A 22630-nucleotide genomic window follows, 5' to 3' on the forward strand; every position below is an offset into this window, starting at 1 on the left:
AGGAGCTGTCAATTGGGGTCTGGTTTAATTTCACCAACAGGAAGTCAAGTCCTTTGTAGCAAAAACGAAATGGTAGGGGCAGATGTACAGATGCATTTCAATAAATTAGAATATCATCAAAAAGTTCATTTATTTCATTAATTCAGTTCAAAAAGTGAAACCTATATTATAGCAATCCATTACACACTGAGTGATATATTTTCAAGAATTTATTTATTTTAATTTTGTTGATTATGGCTTACAGCTACAACCAAACATTCAGTATCTCCGAAAATTAGCATATTGTGAAAGTTCAATGTTGTGGACTCATGGTGTTACACTCTAATCAGCTAATTAACTCAAAACACCTGTAAAGGTTTCTTGAGCCTTTAAATGGTGTCTGTCTGGTTCAGTAGGTTACACAATCATGGAGAAGACTGCTGACTTGAAACATATCCAAAAGACAGTCATTGACACCCTCCGCAAGGAGGGTAAGTCACAAAAGGCCATTGCTAAAGAAGCTGGCTGTTCAGAGTGCTGTATCTAAGCATATTAATGGAAAATTGAGTGGAAGGAAAAAATGTGGTTGAAAAAGGTGCACAAGCAACAGGGATAACCTCATCCTTGAAAGGATTGTGAAGCAAAGGCCATTCAAGAATTTGGGGGGAGATTCACAAGGAGTGGACTGCTTCAAGAGACACCACACACGGACGTATCCAGGACATGGGCTACAACTGTTGCATTCCTTGTGTCAAGACACTCCTGAACCAGATACAACATCAGAAGAGTCTTACCTGGGCTAAGGAGAAAAAGGACTGGACTATTGCTCAGTGGTCCAAAGTCCTCTCTTTGAAGTAAATTTTTGCATTTCATTTGGAAGTCAAGGTTCCAGAGTCTAGAGGAATAGTGGAGAGGCACAGAATCCAAGCTGCATGAGGTCCAGTGTGAAATTTCCAGTCAGTGAGGATTTGGGGAGCCATGTCATCTGCTGGTGTTGGTTCACTGTGTTTTATCAAGTCCAAACTCAGTACATCCCTCTACCAGGAAAATGTAGAGCACTTCATGCTTCCCTCTGCTCACCATCCTAATGGAGATGCTGATTTCATTTTCCAGCAGGACTTGGCACCTGCCCACACTGCCAAAAGTACCGATATTGGTTTAATGATTATGGTATCACTGTGCTTGATGGGCCAGCATACTCCCCTCACTTAAACCCCATAGAGAATCTGTGGGGTATTGTCAAGAGGAAGATGAGACACCAGACCCAACAATGCAGACGAGCTGAAGGCCACTATCAAAGCAACCTGGGTGTCCATAACACCTCAGCAGTGCCACTGGCGGATTGCCTCCATGTCACGCCGAATTGATGCAGTAATTCATGCAAAAGGAGCCAGATCAAGTATTGAGTTTATACTATACTGTACAGGGACATGCGTTTTCAGTAAACCAACATTTCTATATTACAAATCCTTTTTTATTGTTCTTGTGTAATCTAACTTTGAGTTACTGAATTTTGGGTTTCACTAGCTGTAAGCCATAATCCTCAATTAAAAGAAATGCTTGCAATGTCACTCTGTTTATAATGAATCTCTATCATTTTGAGTTTCACTTACTGAATTGAGTTACTGAAATTAACTTTTTGATGATCTAGTTTGAGATGCACCTGTAGTTCGTTTCTGGCCAGCAATGCACAGTGCTGATCACACCAGGTGGAATTAATTCTGCCTACAGGAGCAGTAATTCAGGATCTATCAATTGATGGGTGCAACCCATCTATCTTCTGCCCGTCATTTTAGTCACAGATCCTGTTGCATTCATAGAAACTGTAGTGCAGTTTCTATCAATGGAGCAGCTGGTGGAAATACAGTGAAGGAAATAAGTATTTGATCCCCTGCTGATTTTGAATGTTTGCCCACTCAAAGAAAAGAACAGTCTAAAAATCGAATGGTAGGTGTATTGTAACACTGAGAGACAGAATAGCAACAGAAAATTCAAAAGAAATGCATGTCTAACAAATTATGCACTGATTTGCATGTTCATGAGGGAAATAATTTTTTGATCCCCTATCATTCAGCAGGATTTCTGGCTACCAGGTGTCTTTCATACAGGTAACAAGCTGAGATTAGAAGCAGTCTCTTAAAGGGAGTGCTGCTAATTTCATTTTGTTACCTGTATAAAAGACACCTGTCCACGGGAGCAATCAAACAATCAGATTCCAAACTCTCCACCGTGGCAAAGACCAAAGAGCTGTCCAAGGATGTCAGGGACAAAATTGTAGACCTACATAAGGCTGGACTGGGCTACCAAACTATCACCAAGCAGCTTGGTGAGAATGTGACAACAGTTGCTGGAATCATTCGCAAATGGAAGAAACCCAAAACAACTGTCAGTCTCCCTAGGTCTGGTGCACCATGCATGATCTCACCTTGTGGAGTGTCAATGATCGTGAGAACAGTGAGGAATCATCCCAGAACTACACGTGAGGATCTTGTCAATGATCTCCAGGAAGCTGGGACCACAGTCACCAAGAAAACAAGTGGTAACACACTATGCCGACAAGGATTGAAATCCTACAGTGCCCACAAGGTCCATCTGCTCAAGTAAGCACATGTTCAGGCCCGTCTGAAGTTTGCCACTAAACATCTGAATGATGCAGAGGAGGACTGGTTGAAAGTGTTGTGGTCAGATGAGACCAAAATCGAGCTCTTTGGCATCAATTCAACTCACTGTGTTTGGAGGAGGCGGAATGCTGCCTATGACCCAAAGAACACCATCCCAACTGTCAAACATGATGGTGGAAACATTCTGGTTTGGGGGTGTTTTTCTGCTAAGAGGACAGGACAACTGCACCACATCAAAGGGACGATGGACAGGGCAATGTACCATCAAATCTTGGGTGAGAACCTTCTTCCCTCAGCCAGAGCATTGAAAATGGGTCGTGGATGGGTGTTCCAGCATGACAATGACCCAAAACACACGGCCAAGGCAACAAAGGAGTGGCTCAAGAAGAAGCACATTAAGGTCCTGGAGTGGCCTAGCCAATCTCCAGACCTTAATCTGATTGAAAATCTGTGGAGGGAGCTGAAAGTTCGAGTTGCCAAATGTCAGCCACCAAACCTTAAAGACTTGGCGAGGATCTGCCAAGAGGAGTGGAATAATTAGAGAAAAAAAGAGATGTTATTTTACAATAATAATATATTTGACATGGTATTCAAACTATATAACATGAAGACTTCTGAGACTTTATGTAAAATGTTTTTGTTTTTTGTTTTTTTCCTCATGTCTTCAAAATAACATTTTTATCTCTAGTCTGGACGTTATAAATAGGTTCTCTAAAGCTATGGCATGAAGGGCAATATTTGATGAAACCAGCTGCATCCTGGTAGCATGTTGGGAATTGTATGTAATATAGGGGTTGTACAAAGTTTGGTATGTGTTCCTCAAACAAGGAATTGATCTGGATACATTACACTGTAGCTATGCTACTTCTGACCACTAGAGGGGGTGATTTACAAATTTAAGCTCTGATACCAGTAAACCTATGTACAGTACTGCAAGTACACAATAAATATGCTGATTCTGCCATTTCATTCCCCCTTTTTTTTTTTTTTTTTTTTTTTTTAAGACTTTTAACCAGCTGATGCCTGGCCTATAGCCAGATGGCGGTGGGGCAAACAGCTCGTCCCTCCGGGTGGACGCCATATGGCGTCCTTTCTGGAATGCGTATGCCACAGCCGATGACCGATCTGTGTACCAGCCCTGTTGCCAGTACCATGTGACCTGCTGTGACCAATCACAGCAGGTCACATGACAGTTGTATACAATGGATGGCATGAAAGGAAGCCATCCATTGTATACAAGTGTGTCTAGCTGTGAATGGTCACAGCGATTACATGCGCAAGCTGGACCAATTACAGCCCAGCTGTGTCATATGATTATCCATGGCCAAATCGCAGCTAATCACAAAAACCCTGAATGAATCCATTTCATTCAGGTAAATGCTTGCTTATAGCAAAGTAATACTTTGCTATAAGCAAATTGTGTGTGTGTAAAAAAAAAAAAAAAAAAAAAAAAAAAAAAATACTGATCACTTCCCCAAAGTAGTACAATGTTACCATAGTAGCATTATACTACTTTGGTCATAGTGCAATATGGAAAAAAAATCTTAAAGAGAAAAAAATATAAGAGAAATTATCAATTTTTTTTTTCGTCACCAGTGTCCCTGATCACCGCCATGCCAGTTATATGATAATGCGGTACTGGTGACAGTATGTGTGTTAAAAAAAAAAAAAAAAATGGAGAAAATCATTTTTTTAATTTCTTCATTTTTTGAAAAATGATGACAAAATTACAACTTCAAAAAACTCACCATGCTTGTTATGAAATACGTCATACTGTCTACTTTGCAAAAGGGGGTCATTTGGGGGATATCTGTACTATTCTGACATTCTTGGACCTCAAGAAATTAGTTTGGCCGTCAGTACTTCAGGATTGATCAATTTTCAGATATATCCCATAGTTTGTGAACTCTATAACTTTCCTACAAACTAAATAATACATACTAATTTGGGGTTTTTTCACCAAAGACATGTAGCAAAATACATCTTGGCCTAAATTTTATGAAGAACAATTATTTATTTGCAAACTTTTATAACAAACGCAGAATGTGGAGTTTTGTTTTTTCCCCAAATTTTTTGTTAATTTAGCAAAAACTAAAAACCCCAGTGGTGATTAAATACCACCAAAAGAAGGTTCTAGTCGTGTGAAGAAAGTTATAAAATTTTAGTTTGGCTACAGTGTTGTATGACCGTGCAATTGTCAATCAAAGTGTGAGAGCGCTGAGACCTGAAAATTGTCCTGGGCAGGAAGGGGGTAACAGTGCCCTGTATGGAAGTGGTTAGAACCACTTTTAAGTATTGTTGACCTGCAATATATCTTTTTGTTTTTAGGTTTAATACCGCTTGAACTCCTTCCCGCCCAGCCTAATGTGATATGACAGCCGAGTGGGAATCTATTATCCTGGGAGGATGTCATATGATGTCCTCCCAGGATCATGCCTCATGGGTCGCACTCTGGCATGATCTGTCACCGGCTATGTCCATGGGACACAGCCGATAACAGATCACTACACCGGCCTGCTGCCAGTGTCATATGATTGCAGTGACCAATCACAGCAGATCACATGACATTTATAAACAATGAATGGCTTCCTTTCATGCCATTTATTGCTTACAACTGTGCTGTGATTGGTCACAGTGATCACATGTACACACTGGGCCAATCACAGCTCATCTGTAGCATGTGATCAGCTATGGCCAATCACAGCTGATCACAACAAAAACATCTGAGTGAATTAGTTTAATTCAGTAAAAATGCTTGCTTTTACCAATGAAATTAGTTGGTATAAGCATCCCTAAAGTGTAATTAAAAAAATAAATAAATAAATTCTTGATCCTTTGCCAAGAGTAGTACAATGTTATGGTAACATTGTGGTGTTCTGGTCGCAGGAATAGAATCTTTTTTTTTTTTTTTTTTCTCCCCCACTGTCACCAGTCGGTGTCCCTGATCACCGCCGCATCAGTTAGTTATATGATAAAAAAAAAAAGTGAATCTTCATTTTTGTTTTTTTCTTCCTTTTTTCATTTTTCACAAAAAATGACAACTTAAAAAAATTTTCTATGCCGCTTTCCAAACACCTCTTGACTGTATACTTTCTGAAAAGCGGTCATTTTGGGAGTATCTGTACTGTCCGGGCATTTTTATGGTCTCAAGAAATTAGATCTGCCGCTAGTTCATCAGGATTTATCACTTTTTAGATATATACCATAGTTTGTGGACTAATACACTGATTTGGGTTTGTTTTACCAAAGACTTGTAGCAGAATACACTTTAGCCTGAGTTTGTGTAGAAAGATTTATTTGCAAAATGTTACAATAGAATTGAACTCTTATTCTCCTTCTTCCTTCTTTCTTTTTTTTTTTCCTTTTTTTTTTTTTTTTTTTTTTATTTCTCTGTTAGGTTTTAGTACTTGGAAACAAGAGAGATCTTCCTGGGGCTTTGGATGAAAAACAGCTTATTGAAAAACTGTGAGTAATCTGACATTTTGGTATTAAAATCTTGATTATGGTGCTCAGTTTGATTTACATTAGTGTGCTAATTTAGTTTTTGACCACAATGTATCGGTATAAATATTGTGTACAATTTTTGGAAGCTTTAATTTAGGCCCTGTTCACGTGTGGTGACTGGTATTTATCTGCACTGGAAAAGTGCCAGTCACTGCTAGAGCACAGAGAAAATGTGCCCTCTTTGCACTGCAATGCAGCCCAGAGGTGCAGTGTGCTGCAATAAAATGCAGACGTGCTGAATTTTATTGCAGCGCCCTGAATGGCACTGCACATCAGCGCAATGCTCTGCACTGCAGTGCGGTGACGTGAATTGGAGTGTCACTTTGTGCGTTTAAAACAATGTTGAGGGGAAAAAAAGAAAAGGGTGCTGTGTAATGCGCTGAAATGCACATAACACCGACCCATCACCATTGTTTACTGCAGCCAAAACTGGGAAAGGTCCGCACACTAAACTGCTTTGGTTTAGTGTGCAAGCAGTGTGACTGGTCCCTTTACAAGATTTCTTGTTTTTTGTCTAGAAGTTTTTCATGTATTTACTTGCATTTTGTAACACTGTTACATCTGAGAATTTGGTAGAAAAATAGCAATGTTGCTATTGCTTTGCTCTTTCAGAGCTTAACCTATAAAGTGAATAGTGGTGAGGCTTTGTGCTTATCTCTACTATTCTGCAAAGTCTTATAAAGCCAGCTTTGAAGGAATACATATTTAAAAGTTCATGCAAATGAAGTCACATGTATGTCAACAGTAGATATTGAGGTAACTGCTGGAACCCACTTTTTAACGTCATATGCATGAATGCCAAAAGGAGTGTAGCATAAAAAAAGTGTAGGGTTCAGTATATATTGACATTCAGCACACAAAATCTCAATGTATGCAGTATATCACAATATATATACAGTCGTGCTCAAATGTTTGCATACCCTGGGAGAAATCATTAAATTTTGGCAATTCATATTGAAAATACAACTGATCAGGCCAAAAAAATTGACATTTATTTAAGGATAGTGATCATATGAAGCCATTTATTATCACATTTGCTTTGCTCCTTTTTAATGCATAACAAAAATCACCCAAATGGCCTTCATCAAAAGTTTACATACCATTTAATGTTTTGCCTTGGTAAAGACACACAAGGTGACACAGGTTAGAATGGCATTATAAAGGTTAATTTCTCACATCCTAAATTGCTGTTAGTGTCTGTGTATAAATAGTCAGTCAGTGGCTCTCACGTGGATGTACTGAGCCATGTGAAGCAGAAAAAACTGTCAAAAGACCTGCGTAAAAAAGTAATAGAACTTTTATAAAGATGGAACAGGATATAAAAAAGCATCCAAAACCTTGAATATGGCAGTCTGTATTGTTCAGTCACTTAAGAAGTGGAAAACTTAAGGATCCCTTGATGGCAAGCCAAGGTTGGGTAGAAGAAGAAAAATTATAGCCACAACTGCCAGAAGAATTGTTCTGACTACAAAAAAATCCCACAGGTAACTTCAGAAAAAATGCAGGCTGCTCTGGAAAAACACTGTGGTTGTTTTAAGGAGCACAATATGACGATACTTGAACAAAAATGAGCTTTATGGTCGAGTTGATAGAAGCATTTGCTGCACCAATGCCATGAAAAGCCTGGTTATAATATGCCTGACAACACAGTGACACACCTCTCAGCTTCTGACACACTATAATCTGATGTGACGAGACCAAAATTGAGCTTTATGTTCACAACCATAATAGCTATGTTTAGAGTGTGGTCAAAATCTACAAGAATACCATCACCACTGTGAACCACGGGGGTGTGTGAGCTCTAATGGCAGAGGGAAACTTGTGAAAATTGATGGCAAGATGAACGCACCATGTTATTAGAAAATGCTGGGAGACTTTTTACATTTTTCTGCACGAAAGCTGCGCATGAGATGCTCTCGGACTTTTCAGCACGACAAGACCCGAAGCACAAGGCCAAGCTGACCCTCCAGTGCTTGCAGCAGAAAGAGATGAAGGTTCTGGAGTAGCCATCAGTCTCCTGACCTTAACATCGAGCCATTCTGGGTAGATCCCAAACATGCAGTTCATAAAAGACAACTAAAGACTTTGCATGACCTGGAGGCATTTTGCGAAGATGAATGGGCAGCTATACCACCTACAAGAATTCGGACATCATAGACAATTATTACAAAAGACTGCATGCTGTCATTGATGCTAAAGGGGGTAGTACACAGTATTAGGAACTAAGGTTATGCAGACTTTTGAACAGGGGTCATTTTATTTGTTGCCATATTTTGTGTTATGTTTGTGCCAATCTGCTATGACCTTCAGTTGAATATGAATCCCATAAGAAATAAAAGAAATGTGTTTTGGCTGATTTACTCACGGTTTCTTTAAATATGGTATATGTTGTATTACAATTTTCTGAGGGTATGCAAACTTTTGAGCACAACTGTATACACTGTTATACCAGTGTTGACCTGCTTCTTGGGCCAATACTAAACACATAGGTCTGTGAAAATGGTTTGCTTTCAGCTGTGCAGATTTTGTAATCCTTATACTCTGGATTAATTTTTCCAGCAAACTTCTAAAATCTGTGGTTGAATTCCTCCTCCTTTTTTTTTTTTCCTGCCACAAACTTGCAAAAGGTGGCATTAGTGAGGTTGAGTGTTGATGATTCAGTAAAGTTGAGGTTAGTGTCCTCTCCTTTCTCAGCTGCCTTTGCCTTAATGTGCAGTGTTCTGTATGATTAGAAATTTTGTTTGCTGTAGCAATACTAAAAACATGGCAGTGAGATCCAGCTAATGCTTGGTGTTTTGTGAATGGTGACGTTGGGGTTTGGCACATTTTTCCGTTGATGGCAGGTTTTGGGCATAACCCGAGGTCTTGCCTTTTAGTCTGAGCCTGTGTTGCCATACTGCCATGTAAGTGCAACGATTCTATACGTGAGGAGACACTTCCTCTGTTTGGTGGGTGCCCCTAGCTCACATTCTACTAACAGTTCTTAAACATTTTGCAGCACTTCTTCTCATGGTGCTGATGTCTGCAGCCTAAGTACATGTTATACTCTATTTGAGTCTGTTTCATCCTTAGAGACCTCCTTGGCTCCGTCTAGCATGGCTGAGCCCTCTCCTAACTCGGCTCAGGGGTCATGGGAAAACCTTATGTCCCAAATTACCCAGTTACTTGCAATTTCTGATGGCATAGGTCATAAATTCTATATCAGATTTGCCTCCACCACCTTAGGGGCTTCCGAGGCATCAGAATGCTTGAGTCTGAGGCAGACCAGCATGAAGGTGTGCAGTCACAATCCACAGTTAGTGGGTGTTTTACTGTTTGCGGACACTTTAATTTCAGACGCGTGCAGAAGGATGTGTCCCATTTTCCCTCCTTGCCACTTCCGATGTTCCTCACCTCCAATTTTTTCTGTGTAACTAAACAGAATAGTAGATTTTCATCAAGCTCTCTGTTCTTCTGGATAAAGGTGCCATTGTTCCAGTGGCAGAACAGTATTGGGGGTTTTACTCCAACCAGTTCACTGTTCCAAAGCACAGAGGGAGATTGTGCCCCATTCTGGATCTCAAAGTTCTAAATGTCTTAAATCAAGTCCTGAAAGCTTGCATGGAATCTTCAAATCTATCATCTCCTACCCTCAACAGAGGGACCTACTGCCTTAAGTGGACATCATATACTTAGTTACATGTCCCTGTCTTTTCAGCACATTAGTAATTCCTCTGCTTTGTTGTGAAACCTCTAGACTACCAGTTCATGGCCTTGCCCTTTGCCCTCCCCCCTTCAAAAATTTACCAAGGTGCTGGTGCTTATATTGGCTCTGTTGCAAGTTACTGGCATCCCCATTGTGGGATACTTGGACAACCTTTTGAGAAAACTCTTGACGCAAATCCCCCCCCCCCCCAACAACAATGTTGACTGTGGATATAAATCCTCAACTGTCACATTTGTCATTGAAACAGATTGATCTTCTAGTCTGACCTGTGTCCAGAACTAGACCAATTTTCCAGGGTGTTCTTTCCAGAGGAGAAACGTCAGATGAACTCCTGTCTCCGAATCAGACTCTCCAGTCCTGAAGCCGCCTGACTCACTTTGGCTGGTCCCTGCTGAACCCGTCAAATTTTGATTCATCTATGGACACATCTAAAGCATGATTCAGTAGTTAGTAAGGCACAGTTATGTAGTTAGTAAAGCATAGTTCAGTAGATTGAAGGGCAGATTTCTCTGCATTACAAACTTCTGATCTCTTAATTCTCCATTACAAACTACTGAACTCTGCATACAACCTACAGATGACAGTCTCATAAACTTAATTTTTTGGGCTTGTTGCGCATTTTTCCACACTGCACAAAAATGCTCTTTTTTTTAATGGCACCCCCAAACCTCTAGAAAATGTGCGTTTTTGCATGTACACCTGCTAAACACATGGTACCACAGTACCACACATTTTGGTGCAGCGCAATTTAAAAAATCTTTTTTACATGTTTCACACGCATAGGACAGCCCATTGAAAAATGCGAAACTTGAGATCCTGCAAAAAAGCGTTTTGTGCTCGGACACACTTTCTGGGGTGGATGAGCGTTTAAACTGGTGTGCCCCAAGTTTGTGCGCAATCCTAAAAGGTGCCTTGACTGAAAAATGGTTGAAAAACACTGCTCTATTGTACTGATAAGAGATGCACAGGGCTAGAAGATAGCAGAACTGCAGATGGTGGAGGAGATGCTAACAATCAGAAGGGGCACACCATATTCAGCTAAATGAAACTGAAAAGGGGGCAGTAGGTACTTTGCTGTAGCTTTCCCCATAGGAACACCCATAATTTAAACCTCGGCCCTGAGGAGAAGCTGAAAGTTGGTACAGGTAGAAAGAAACGTGCCTTTATTTTCCAACCACAGCACAGATCTGAATAGGACAACACTTGGCCACTTATTTGATTCAATAAATATTTTTTGCTCTGGTGATTTTTTTTTTTTTTTTTAAATAGAATGATTAAGAAATAAAGACTTTATAGAATGAATTGAGACTTTTTAATGGTATATAATTGTATGGTGCTTTTTTTTTTTTTTTTTTTTTTTATAATTTTACATCTTTTTCTTGTAGAAATCTTTCGGCTATTCAAGATCGAGAAATTTGTTGTTATTCTATTTCGTGTAAAGAAAAAGATAATATAGGTAGGTTTTGGTTATTTACAAATGTCCTCCAATTGATTTCTGCCTATTATAATGGCTGTTTTTTAGTAAATGTTGCACACATTTCTCTAGGCAAGATGTTAGTATTTTCTGTTCACAAGTTTTTTGTAGGGATACTGTGCTATAATTTTTTTTTTTTTCATTTTTTTTTTTTTTTTAAGACCCCAAACATTCATTAGGTTTTTATGAGGTTCAGTGAACTTTTATATAGGTTAGTCATAATGGCCTTTAAATTGGTTGTAAAGGTAGAAGGCTGTTTTATCGTCATGCCTTCTGAGTGAAGCTTACCTTCAGCCCCTCTCTTGTACTCACCTGAGCCTGATCCAGCAATGTGCACAAGAGCTGGAATTCTTTCGGCTCCATCACTTTTCATTGGCTTGGAGACAGCAGCGGGAGCCATTGGTTCCTGCTGCTGTCAGTCACAGCAAGTGAGGAGGGGATTTGCTGGGTCACACTGTGTGTCTTTTCAGCACATAGAGCGAGCAAACCCGCACAAGTGCTTCCATAACAAGCATCTTGCTGTGGTGGGTGGGGTGCTGGAGGACCCAAGAAGAGGATCAGGGCTACTCTGAAAAATCATTGAGGATTTAAGTGTGCCATTTTTGTTTTTTGAAAAAAAACAGAACTTTTAAAATCACTTTTTGTCATGTTTCACTCCAGCTCTGTACACCCCTTACCAAAGTATTTTTAACCTTGGCCTAATTTGGATTTTTTTTTTTTTTTTCAATATAGTGCTGTAAAACACAATTCTTTAGAATTTGGTTGTAAAGACTAAAGGTTTTCACCTTGATTTGTTCTCTGTATATTAAGGTTAAAAAAGCCTTCCAAGATTGGAACATTGAAAAATAAGTTTAATGAATGGTTAGACAATTTTGCTTTTTTTTTTTTTTTTTTAAATCACATGCTATCCCAGTGACCATAGTCAAATCGGTGATTCACTGCAATTGGGAGAAGGGCAACAAATATAGTTAATATGTCATCAAACTAAAAGCTTTGTTCCTTTTCAAGTATTAAAGCATGCAAAACCAGACTGTAAATGGCATATCCTCACGGACATTTCTGGTTGAAGGGTGATGTTGAGGATCGAAATCCAGCTAGTTCAGCAGAGACTGGCTTAATTTGGATTCTATGGCCTCTTTGGTTGAACAAAAGTCAACCTACTGATTGATTGTCTTCTGTTAAACCACCTTGTCAGATTTTAGCTTCTTGATCAGTGCTGCAGGGTATAGACTGTAGTGCTGATCAATGTATTCTCCCCATATGTGGATGGGTGAATCAGGTCAGTTTTTTGTTCAACCAGCTTGTTGTACAACAAAAGTGTCTCCTCTTGCCAGCATTAGACTGTGCAGTCACAAGCCTTCCTGACATCCAAAAGCTCTGAACTCTTTCAAACTAATTGCTAAAAAGTCAGTGAGGGTTTTATTGGGTGGGTTGAGGTTGCCCCAATGATTGCTGTCTTAAGAATGAGTGTGTTTAAATTGTGTGAACTCAGGAGGTTCAAAAGCACATAATAGGAATATAGTCATGTGAAGTAGCCCACATGAAAATTTGTTGACTTTGACACCGTTTGAGTGAAGATCTAATGTTTATTAACAAAGTACACAAACATTTTACCTTTTCAATAACTCAACAAAAGTTTTTTTTCACAGTACACCCTTGGCATCAAAATCCCTGGAGAAGAAATAATTTGTAGTTATTTTGTTTAAATGCCCAATGGCACTTGTATGCAAAATTCCTTCAGTTGCAAGATTGGATAGATGGTCATTCTCATCAAATACACTTTTTGACACTTTGTTATGATGAAGAATATATAGTTGACTCACTGACTGCGTGCTGTTCAGCAGCAGCAAAGCAACTCCATACTATAACATTTTCACCACATGTCACAGTTGTTAGAGGTTTTTCTCTTTTTAAAATGCTGTTTTTTGGTTTGACCACAGTAAAAGTAGACATTTTTGTTGCAGACAACTCTAGCCTTGTTCCTTGGAATCCTGCTCCAGCACTGTTATGAAGATTAAATTGGCGCAATATTTTTATGATTGTACATGCTAGTGCAAGTGTTGTCTGAACACACTTACATTTTGGGTTTTTTGGAGACTTTAACATCAAAGGTCTGCTCTTGATGAGTTAAATTTGCTCAAGCGCCAGTCGGGGACAAATTGGCAATGGTTTGTTTATTCATCACTTGTAGGTTTATTTTCTTCACTGTGAAATGATTGCTGCCAAGTCATTTGGAGATCTTTTTTAATCCCTTGCCAGACTTGTAGTTATTCATAACTTTTTCTAAGGACCTTTCTTGATCTTGGCATTATGACACCACACATCAATAGCAGGTTCTAACCTGGAACACTTGATTCTAATTTCATGGATTTGTAGTGGCAAATATAGGGGTAAATATTGAAAGTCAACAATTTTTCAGTGCAGTCTACTTACCTTTTCACGTTACTGTAATTTAGAATTTAATGCAAAAAATTTAATTTAAAGGGTTGACCTTTTCAGAAGTAATGAAAAGATGGACTCCACCCTTACACTCTTCCCACCCCTCATCCCCACTGTACTGACCTCAGTGGGTGATGAGCTGGCAATGCCCACGCAGCTGGTGTAGCGGTGCAGGTATTCACACCACAGTGCGCAGGCTGTCTTTCTTCATTATCAGTAAGCCGTTTTTCTACACTGCTTTTAGTGCAGGAGATTCCATAGTTGGCTGACACTATTGCCTGGGCTGGAGTCTGTGCTAAACCATAGCAGGTCACGTCATGTGGCATTGCCTCTTTTCAGGATCCCCCCCAAGCTGTTTAAAGTGGTCTGAAGATGCAAGTCAATGATCTGATCCACCCAAAGGTGTTGATGAGTGGATCCTTGACTGATGGCTCCACTCCATTTGCATTACCTGGGGGAGCATCTGAAAAACTGAGGCAACGTCACAGGACAAATGACCTGCTTCAGCCTAGCCCCGCTCTCTGCCTGGGCCATGCTGCAGTTAACTTTTTTTTTTTTTTTCATAATGTGGGTCATTAAAAAAAAATTATTATATTCCTAAAGTGGTTCTTGAATACTGTTTGGGTTTTTTTTTTTTTAAGCCTATTTATCAATAAAAGTACAGGATTTCAAAATAACATGCATAATCCACCTAGGTGGATGCAAAATTGATCGTTCAGATCTCGTTAATAGAGGCAGCTTGAACCAAATGTACACTTCTGTTTCCTGTTTGTAATTACAAGTGTTCATCCTTTTATCTTCCTTTTTCAGACATTACATTGCAGTGGCTTATTCAGCATTCCAAGTCCAGGCATTATTGAGGTCCCAGCACCTGAACCTTCTTTTCCCAGCGTCTTTTGCATTCTGCCCCTCCTGTACCGGCAGAAAGGCGAATGAAGGCGGTTGCTACTAGAATTCACACATCATTTGGAGCAGTTTATGCAAACTTCACCTACCATTTTTTCTTTGTTCTTCAGTATGAGATCAGACACATGGTTTGTTCATATTTTATACTTTTTCAACCCCTTTTTAGCACTAAAGGATTTTCAGGGCAACGTTTAAATTTATTGGATTACTTGTTCAGCTAAATTTGGTGCATGTCTAAAGTTAGCCACTTACAGTTTGCTCTGCTCTGTGTTCTGGTAGTAGCAATGTGAGATGATGCACTTCCTTTATTCAGTTTTTTGTTTTGTTTTTTCATCTACCATTGCAGACCTGTTTTTTTCCTTGTGTATTTACTGCTCTTTAAAAAAAACATAATTACTTTTCCACTCTTTCCCTGTACTGGATTTTTATGTTTTGCCTATATATAAGCACTTCATGATATTGTTCCACTCTACCAAATCTATTTTATTTTATTTTTTTGTATTTTTTTTTTTTTCTGTCAGAACATCTTATGCTATATAAAAACCAACGGCAGGTTGAACTTGAATGTGTATGTATTTGCCTTGGAAACTTTTTTAATTAAGTTGCTGTAAATATTAATATAACTCATCAGGGTTGCCTTAAATGTATTATGCATAATGGTGTGTGTCTGCCAAAGGTATTTTCTTGAGATTTTCAATCATTGGGAGTAAAGTCTAGATTATGTTTACAGGTTATCTTTTCTAGTTATTTTTCACATTTTACAGTAATATATAAACATCCTTACAGTACTGCGTGTAGAATGTTGAATAATGCTATTTTTATACCCCCTTGCAACTCTTTGCAGCTGTGTCACTCTACTTTCTTAATTATAACCAGAAAGTCTTTCCTGTTGCCTAGTCCTATCCCTTTTAAACCTACACCACAAGTAGTAACTGTCTTTGGTGCAAATTGAATTTTTGTGAGACAAATTGGTGAATAATTTTATTGAAGTCTTCAGAAGTAAATGTTCATCTTGCTAGAAGAGGCATCTGTTATTTCTGTAATTTGAAACCAATTTGCCACTATTATGGAAAAGCACTTTAAAACTCTTTCCCTTGTTTTTCTATGCATTGTTCTCAAGGCAGTAATTCACATTCATTATGGACATAGAGTTAGTTTATTTGTGGCATCCCTGTTGTAGTACAGTATGTGGATGTAGTGAAAATGATTGTCTGAGCCTATATTAACTTGCTGCTCTTTAACAACCTGCCCCGGGGCACCAAGCTCAACTCCATTATACTATGGTTATAAATTATGACAAAACTATGAAATATTGATGTTTGTCCATGCATGTCAGCTTCTATTAATTGTTATATTTGGATGAACTTTATTTCAATAAAAAAGGTGGACAGTTTTCTGTGATCCCAGTTTGTACTTTTTTTTGTGCCTCCCCCCGGTTTACCTAATTTTTTAAAGACTTCTGACGTGACTCACACTTTGCACGTTTTTTTTTTTGGTTGACTTCCTTTGTTAATGTTATGGTTTCCTTTAGAGTATACCTCCTTTTTTTTTATTTAAAACAAAACAAAAAAAAAAGTTAAAATGCATAGATGTAGGCAGCCATGGCCAGCATTTCCCCCCCACAAGTGTGAGGTGTTTGTTTTTTTTTTTTTTGTGCACTTAGTGCACACAAACACATTATTATATTGTATTTTTTTGATAAAATATAAAAGATGTTCTGCTGAGTAAATACACACAGAAAGGAACTCGCTGTGTATTTCTGCCACCAGTCGGATCCGTTCCAGGCTCCCTGATGAGATGGGAAAGCCCAGGAAAGGTAGTGGTGGGGGGGGGGCACCTCCTTCCGCCACCTATAGCAGTGATCGAGTGGCTGCATAGCTACTTATATCACTTCTGCATAAAAGAGCATTGGCTGCTGATAGGTAATGGGACTTTTTTTTCTTAAAGTTTTCTTACCTTAATGCATTCCCTGCAGAAATGTTGTAGCATTTGCTGTGCCCCCCCAACATGTGCCTGTATCGATCCAGTGCTGTGCCCGGCTGCATGTGGTCTCTTTTCTCTCCCCATTCTCAGACTTTGCAAACTCAGGTGAAGCCATTGTTTCCTGCTACTGTCCATCAAATCCTGTGAGCAGAAAATCGGGGGGTGGGGCTGAGCTGCGGTGTGTGTGTGTGTACGGTCTGGTTTGGGACAGCTCCTGTATGAGTGCCCCCATAGCAAGCAGCTTGCTATGGGGCACTCGGAGAAGAGAAATCAGGGGGACGGGGCTGAGCTGCGGTGTGTGTGTGCGCGCACACATGGTCTGGTTTGGGACAGCTCCTGTATGAGTGCCCCCATAGCAAGCAGCTTGCTATGGGGCACTCGGGGAAGAGAAGTGGAATTTATCAGCAGGGGATCTCCATTGCACAGATCAGGTAAGCAGAACATATTTTCTAATTTTATTTTCAAAAAAAAATTGCCTTTACAACCGCTTGCAGAAAATGTATTAAAGTGGTAGTTAACTCTTTTTGTATACTTTTTCCTACAGGTAAGCTTATGATAAAGCTTACCTATAGATAAAGTGAATACCTCCTAAACGTGCACTGTTCAGGAGATATTCGCTTTTTGACAGCCGGCGCATGCGCTCTGAAAAAATGGCATACCTGTGCTGTTCCTTCAGAGCCGTGTGCCATGGCCTGAGACGCCCATGCACGGGAGTGACGTCATCATGACTCGGCCAGCAGACGACCGGAGCTTGCAAAAATTGGAAGGAGGACCCAGTGAAGATGGAAGCCTCTGCAGTGGTGACAGCGTGCCGCTAGAGGTGTTCACTTTAAGGCAAGTTTTTCATAGTGTGCTAGTATGCAATGCATACTAGCACATTATGACATTATCTTGCAGAGGAATTTTTTTATTTTTTTTTTGGTGTGGGTTAAGGTGTAAAAAAATTTGACTTTATAACCACTTTAATTTTTGCTATACATTGTAACGCTCCAAAGCAATAGATCAGGTCTTTAAAAAAAATAAACTGTAGAAATCCAAATATTTAAAAAAAAAAAAGCATTTCTTTGAATATTGCAATGTTTGTAACTTTAATTCATCCAGTCCATACAAGCCCTGCTAGGGTTGTGTTTTAAACCAGAAGATTTGGCTTAAAGCGGTATTAAACCCAAGACTAAATATATTACAACTTACCAATCATTAGATGTGGTGACTGCATTAGTTTTTCCTGGTTCTAAATGGCCCTTCATGTTATCCTATGTGTCCATGCACACCTGTACTTTTAGAAGTTTTTAGTAGCAGTAGCTTTTACCAGCAGGAAAAAAATACCCTGGGCCAGTGCATCCAGGAGCAGCAGCTTTTTTGGCGGGAAAAAAAAAAAGAAGCTACATGCGTTAAACACTTGGGCATTAATTCATTTCAATGGCCAGAATAAATTATTATTCTGGCCAATGAAGTTAATGTCCAAGCACTTGGTGCCTGTAAATGCACCTAAACGATTGTAAAAGCATTAGACACTTTGACAAGCGTTAGGTGGTTTTTTTTTTTTTTTTTCTGGCAAAATGCTGCCAAGAGGAGAAGCTGTTTTTAAAATGACCTGTGTGCACGAGGCCTTAGAGCAGGGGTGTCAAGCTGGCGGCCCTGCAGCTGTTGTGAAACTACAAGTCCCATCATGCCTCTGCCTTTAGGAGTCAGGCTTGCAACTATCAGTTTTGCAATGCTTCATGGGACTTGTAGTTTGGCAACAGCTGGAGGGCTGCCGGTTTGACACCTGTGCCTTAGAGTAAAAAAAAAAAAAATTACATGCTTCTTTACTGGTGCATCCGGCAGCCCATTCAAAGGAAAGAGTTGCCGAAGCACAATATACCATAGCATGAACCTGGTGCAGACTCAACTGGTCTGCACACCCCTCTTGGAGGTTCTGATATGAGGTCTTCCTTACCTTAATATTGTAATGTATCTGTCACTTTGCGCAGTCATGGAAGTCATGTTTTGTATTAAGCTGTTTCCTTCAGTATTTATGTAATTGACTGTGATGGAACCTGCCTATTCTCTTTTGAAAAAAAATATAATATAGTGTACTTCCCCCTCAGCCCTGTGTGCAAGAAGACAGTGTGGTGTCCCTCCTGTAACTATTCAATTCTGTGAGTGTTTTTAATAGCAAATTAAATTATAGCACATTCATAATAAACTCAATTGCAGCACCTGCTCAACAGATTACTTATGCAATATTTCATGCTTACCTGACACTGTTATTTTTAGACTTCCCTACTATAGTCATACGGACACTCTCGTGTGACATCAAATCGCCACCCCCTGCTTTTTGCTGCTGAGAAAAATCCCTTGTGTTTTTGAGGGCTCTACATAGAAACATGGCTGCAGATAAACAGGTACACCTTGAGTAGGAGGATTTGTTTCATCTCTGTGTATCACCTGAGAATAGTCACTTCACTGGGTATAATGTAAAGATTCACCCCCACTTTAAAGTGTATCTTTGGATCTGCCTAGAGTTCAGCTTTAATCCTTTTGCTGCCAGGTCCGTACAATGTACAGACCTGACAGGTGTGGGGGGGGTTTATACACAATCCAGTGACTGCAGCCACCGGGATTGTGTGTGTATATAAAAAAAAAAAAACCCTGACAGGCAATACACGTTGCATATTGCTGAACACGGTGGAGTGAGAGCAATAATTCTAGCACCAGACCTTCTCCGTAATGCTAAACTGATGACCTACAGGGGCTTTTGAAGCGTGTATAGAAAATATAGGGTATTGAAGTTTGATGCAATTGCACGCGCCACACAAATTTAAGGTTTGGCGTGTTTGTTATCTATCTACTCAGCACAACCTTGTCTGTTAGTTACCAAAAATGTAGGTAATTAAGTGCATTTTAGGGCAAACAAATGCAATAAAGTGTGTTTGTGTGTGTGTGTGTGTGTGTTGCCTACCGGGGACTTTTACCCCCTTCTTGCCTAGGCCAATTTTCAGCTTTCAACGGTGTTGCACTTTGACAATTGCGCAGGCATGCAACATTAATCAATCAATCTTTAAGCACACTTGGTTACAGAGAACTCAATATTGGTGTATAAAGTCCCAAAAATCTAACTTAGTGTATAAAGTCCCAAAATAAGAGTCCAAAAATCAAAGTCCAAATAAATCCCAAAGAGATTATCTCTAAGTCAATACTTTCTTAAATCTTCGTGTCTCCAAACCGCCTTTTTGGTGTACTCCAAAAATAAATCTTCATATACCTCAAAGAAAAAAACTCAACAGTGCTTTATCCAAATAATATCAAAAATATAATAAAAGTGCCATACGTGTTACATGCAAAAACACTACCGTGCCACAGCAACCGTGAGATCAAATACCTCTGCCTTAAATGTTATTCACTGCACACAAATAACAGAAGTGCATAATTACCCTCAAGGTAGTAACACAAGCCATAGATGAGATTATTTCCAACCTTTTTCCTTCAGCCTTTCCAACCACTTCCCACAGACCTCATAAACAGACCAGGGATCAGTGTATATAATAAATAATCACAGTACTTTATTATAGCAACTTACATTAAAATAAGAAGAGATCAGCTTCCACACACAAAGCGATTGATTCCACAATCGAGCCTCTCCTCAGTGGTGTTAAAATATCCTCAGCATACCACTTCAGAGAAGGAATAGGAAATTGGTGATAAGTTCCCCACTACCCATACACCTGTATGGAGGATTCCAGGGCATACACAGCCGCGTGTTCCAGGAACAAAAATGGCCACCACAGCACTTCCGGAAGAGCATCAGAACGTCACCACGTCACATGCCCCGGACGCGTTTCGTCACATCCGGACTTTGTCAACAGCGATCCCTGTTGACAAAGTCCGGATGTGATGAAACGCGTCCGGGGCACGTGACGTTCTGACGCTCTTCCGGAAGTGCTGTGGTGGCCATTTTTGTTCCTGGAACACGCGGCTGTGTATGCCCTGGAATCCTCCATACAGGTGTATGGGTAGTGGGGAACTTATCACCAATTTCCTATTCCTTCTCTGAAGTGGTATGCTGAGGATATTTTAACACCACTGAGGAGAGGCTCGATTGTGGAATCAATCGCTTTGTGTGTGGAAGCTGATCTCTTCTTATTTTAATGTAAGTTGCTATAATAAAGTACTGTGATTATTTATTATATACACTGATCCCTGGTCTGTTTGAGGTCTGTGGGAAGTGGTTGGAAAGGCTGAAGGAAAAAGGTTGGAAATAATCTCATCTATGGCTTGTGTTACTACCTTGAGGGTAATTATGCACTTCTGTTATTTGTGTGCAGTGAATAACATTTAAGGCAGAGGTATTTGATCTCACGGTTGCTGTGGCACGGTAGTGTTTTTGCATGTAACACGTGTGGCACTTTTATTATATTTTTGATATTATTTGGATAAAGCACTGTTGAGTTTTTTTCTTTGAGGTATATGAAGATTTATTTTTGGAGTACACCAAAAAGGCGGTTTGGAGACACGAAGATTTAAGAAAGTATTGACTTAGAGATAATCTCTTTGGGATTTATTTGGACTTTGATTTTTGGACTCTTATTTTGGGACTTTATACACTAATATAGATTTTTGGGACTTATTTTGGGACTTTATACACCAATATTGAGTTTTCTGTAACCAAGTGTGCTTAAAGATTGATTGATTTATGTATGTACTTCCGGGGAAGGACGGTTAAAGTGACTTGGTGGGGTATTTTAGTTAGAGTAGGTTAGTGCTGGATATCTAATATAGGCATGCAACATTGTACCCATATGAAATTTTAATCTTTTTTCACACAAATAGAGCTTTCTTTTGGTGGTATTTAATCACCACTGGGTGTTTTTTATTTTTTGCGCTATAAACGAGAAAAAAAATTTGAAAAAAAAGTTTTCTTTCTATTATAAAATTTAGCAAACCAGTAATTTTTTCTCCTTCACTGGTGTGTGTTGATCAGGCTGCACTGCTGGGCACCACTGACTGGCAGCACTGCTGGGCATTGATCATCAGTGCCAATCTGTTCTATGACCATTGCCGGTTATTGGCAGTACTTTCCTCACGCTGTGACAGCATGAGGAAAGTGCTGCCGATAACCAGCAACTGTATTTACTTGGTGATCTGCTGTGTCTTCGGACACATCTGATCACGTGGAAAAGGCCGCTGTGATTGGCCTTTTTCCTCCTCGTGATCAGCTGTGGCCGTAGGACACAGCGATCACTGAGATTGCCGGGTGTGCAGGTGGGTGCGTTCTGGGAGGACGTCATGACGCCCTCACAGAACTGGACAACCATGCTGTAGCCGTCATTCAGCTATAGCATGGTTGGCAAGAGGTTAAACTACCTTACTAACGCTTGAATTACACCCCTGAGACAAGTATGCAGCTCAGTAACATCAGATGTCCTTATGGGGACATTTGGTCCAGATCAGTAAATTCAAATTATTGAAGCAAGGAGGACCACATGACGACAAAGGAAACTGGAATTTTAACAATTCAGCAATGGTAGCCTGTGTGTTTAAAAAAAAACAAAAAAAATCTTTCTTTTAACACTAAACTTATAACTGAACTTCAGGCTAAATATACAGTCAGGGTTGAAGCTTGTGGGCCCTGATGCAAAAGTTGACCCGGGGCCTCTCACTACCAGAAGGTAGTGCGCCAAGATATGGTGGCTGTCTCTCTCGCCTGCTGCCATTCGCACGTACACACAAGCTGGGGGCAGGTAGGCCGGCCACACTCTGAGCTGTTGGGTGAAAGCAGTAGGTTTGTATGTAAAGGAGGAAACTCAGAGCCACATGCAAGCCCACTGCTTTCACCCAGCAGCTCACAGTGTGGCCTGCCTACCCCCACCCTGTGGGGGGGGGGGGGTTAGAGAGATGCCGCTGCAGATATCATACTTTAAATTGAAAAAAAAAAAAACCTTTCGTTTACACGTTAATAAACAGCACCCAGTTACCTCTCTCATGGCCAGGCTGCAGTGATATGGAGGTGCAGGATATTAGGGAAAAGTACCATCT

At 39.9% G+C, this 22630-nt stretch overlaps 1 protein-coding gene across 1 annotated transcript in view; it reads left to right on the plus strand.

The window, feature by feature from the left end:
- LOC149467194 (ADP-ribosylation factor-like protein 8B-A) overlaps positions 1-16022 on the plus strand; it is a 50828-nt gene extending 34806 nt beyond the window's left edge. The window contains exons 5-7 of the mRNA XM_089672149.1: positions 5998-6065; positions 11196-11266; positions 14534-16022. Coding sequence (XP_089528275.1) covers positions 5998-6065; positions 11196-11266; positions 14534-14583 — 189 coding nt within the window. The 3' untranslated portion in view covers positions 14584-16022. The remainder of the gene's footprint in view (positions 1-5997; positions 6066-11195; positions 11267-14533) is intronic.
- The last annotated feature ends 6608 nt before the right edge of the window (positions 16023-22630 follow it).

The sequence above is a fragment of the Staurois parvus genome, unplaced genomic scaffold, assembly GCF_062004578.1.
Source record: "Staurois parvus isolate SC_StPar_1 unplaced genomic scaffold, SC_StPar_1.0 ptg000120l, whole genome shotgun sequence".
NCBI classification, from domain to species: domain Eukaryota; kingdom Metazoa; phylum Chordata; class Amphibia; order Anura; family Ranidae; genus Staurois; species Staurois parvus.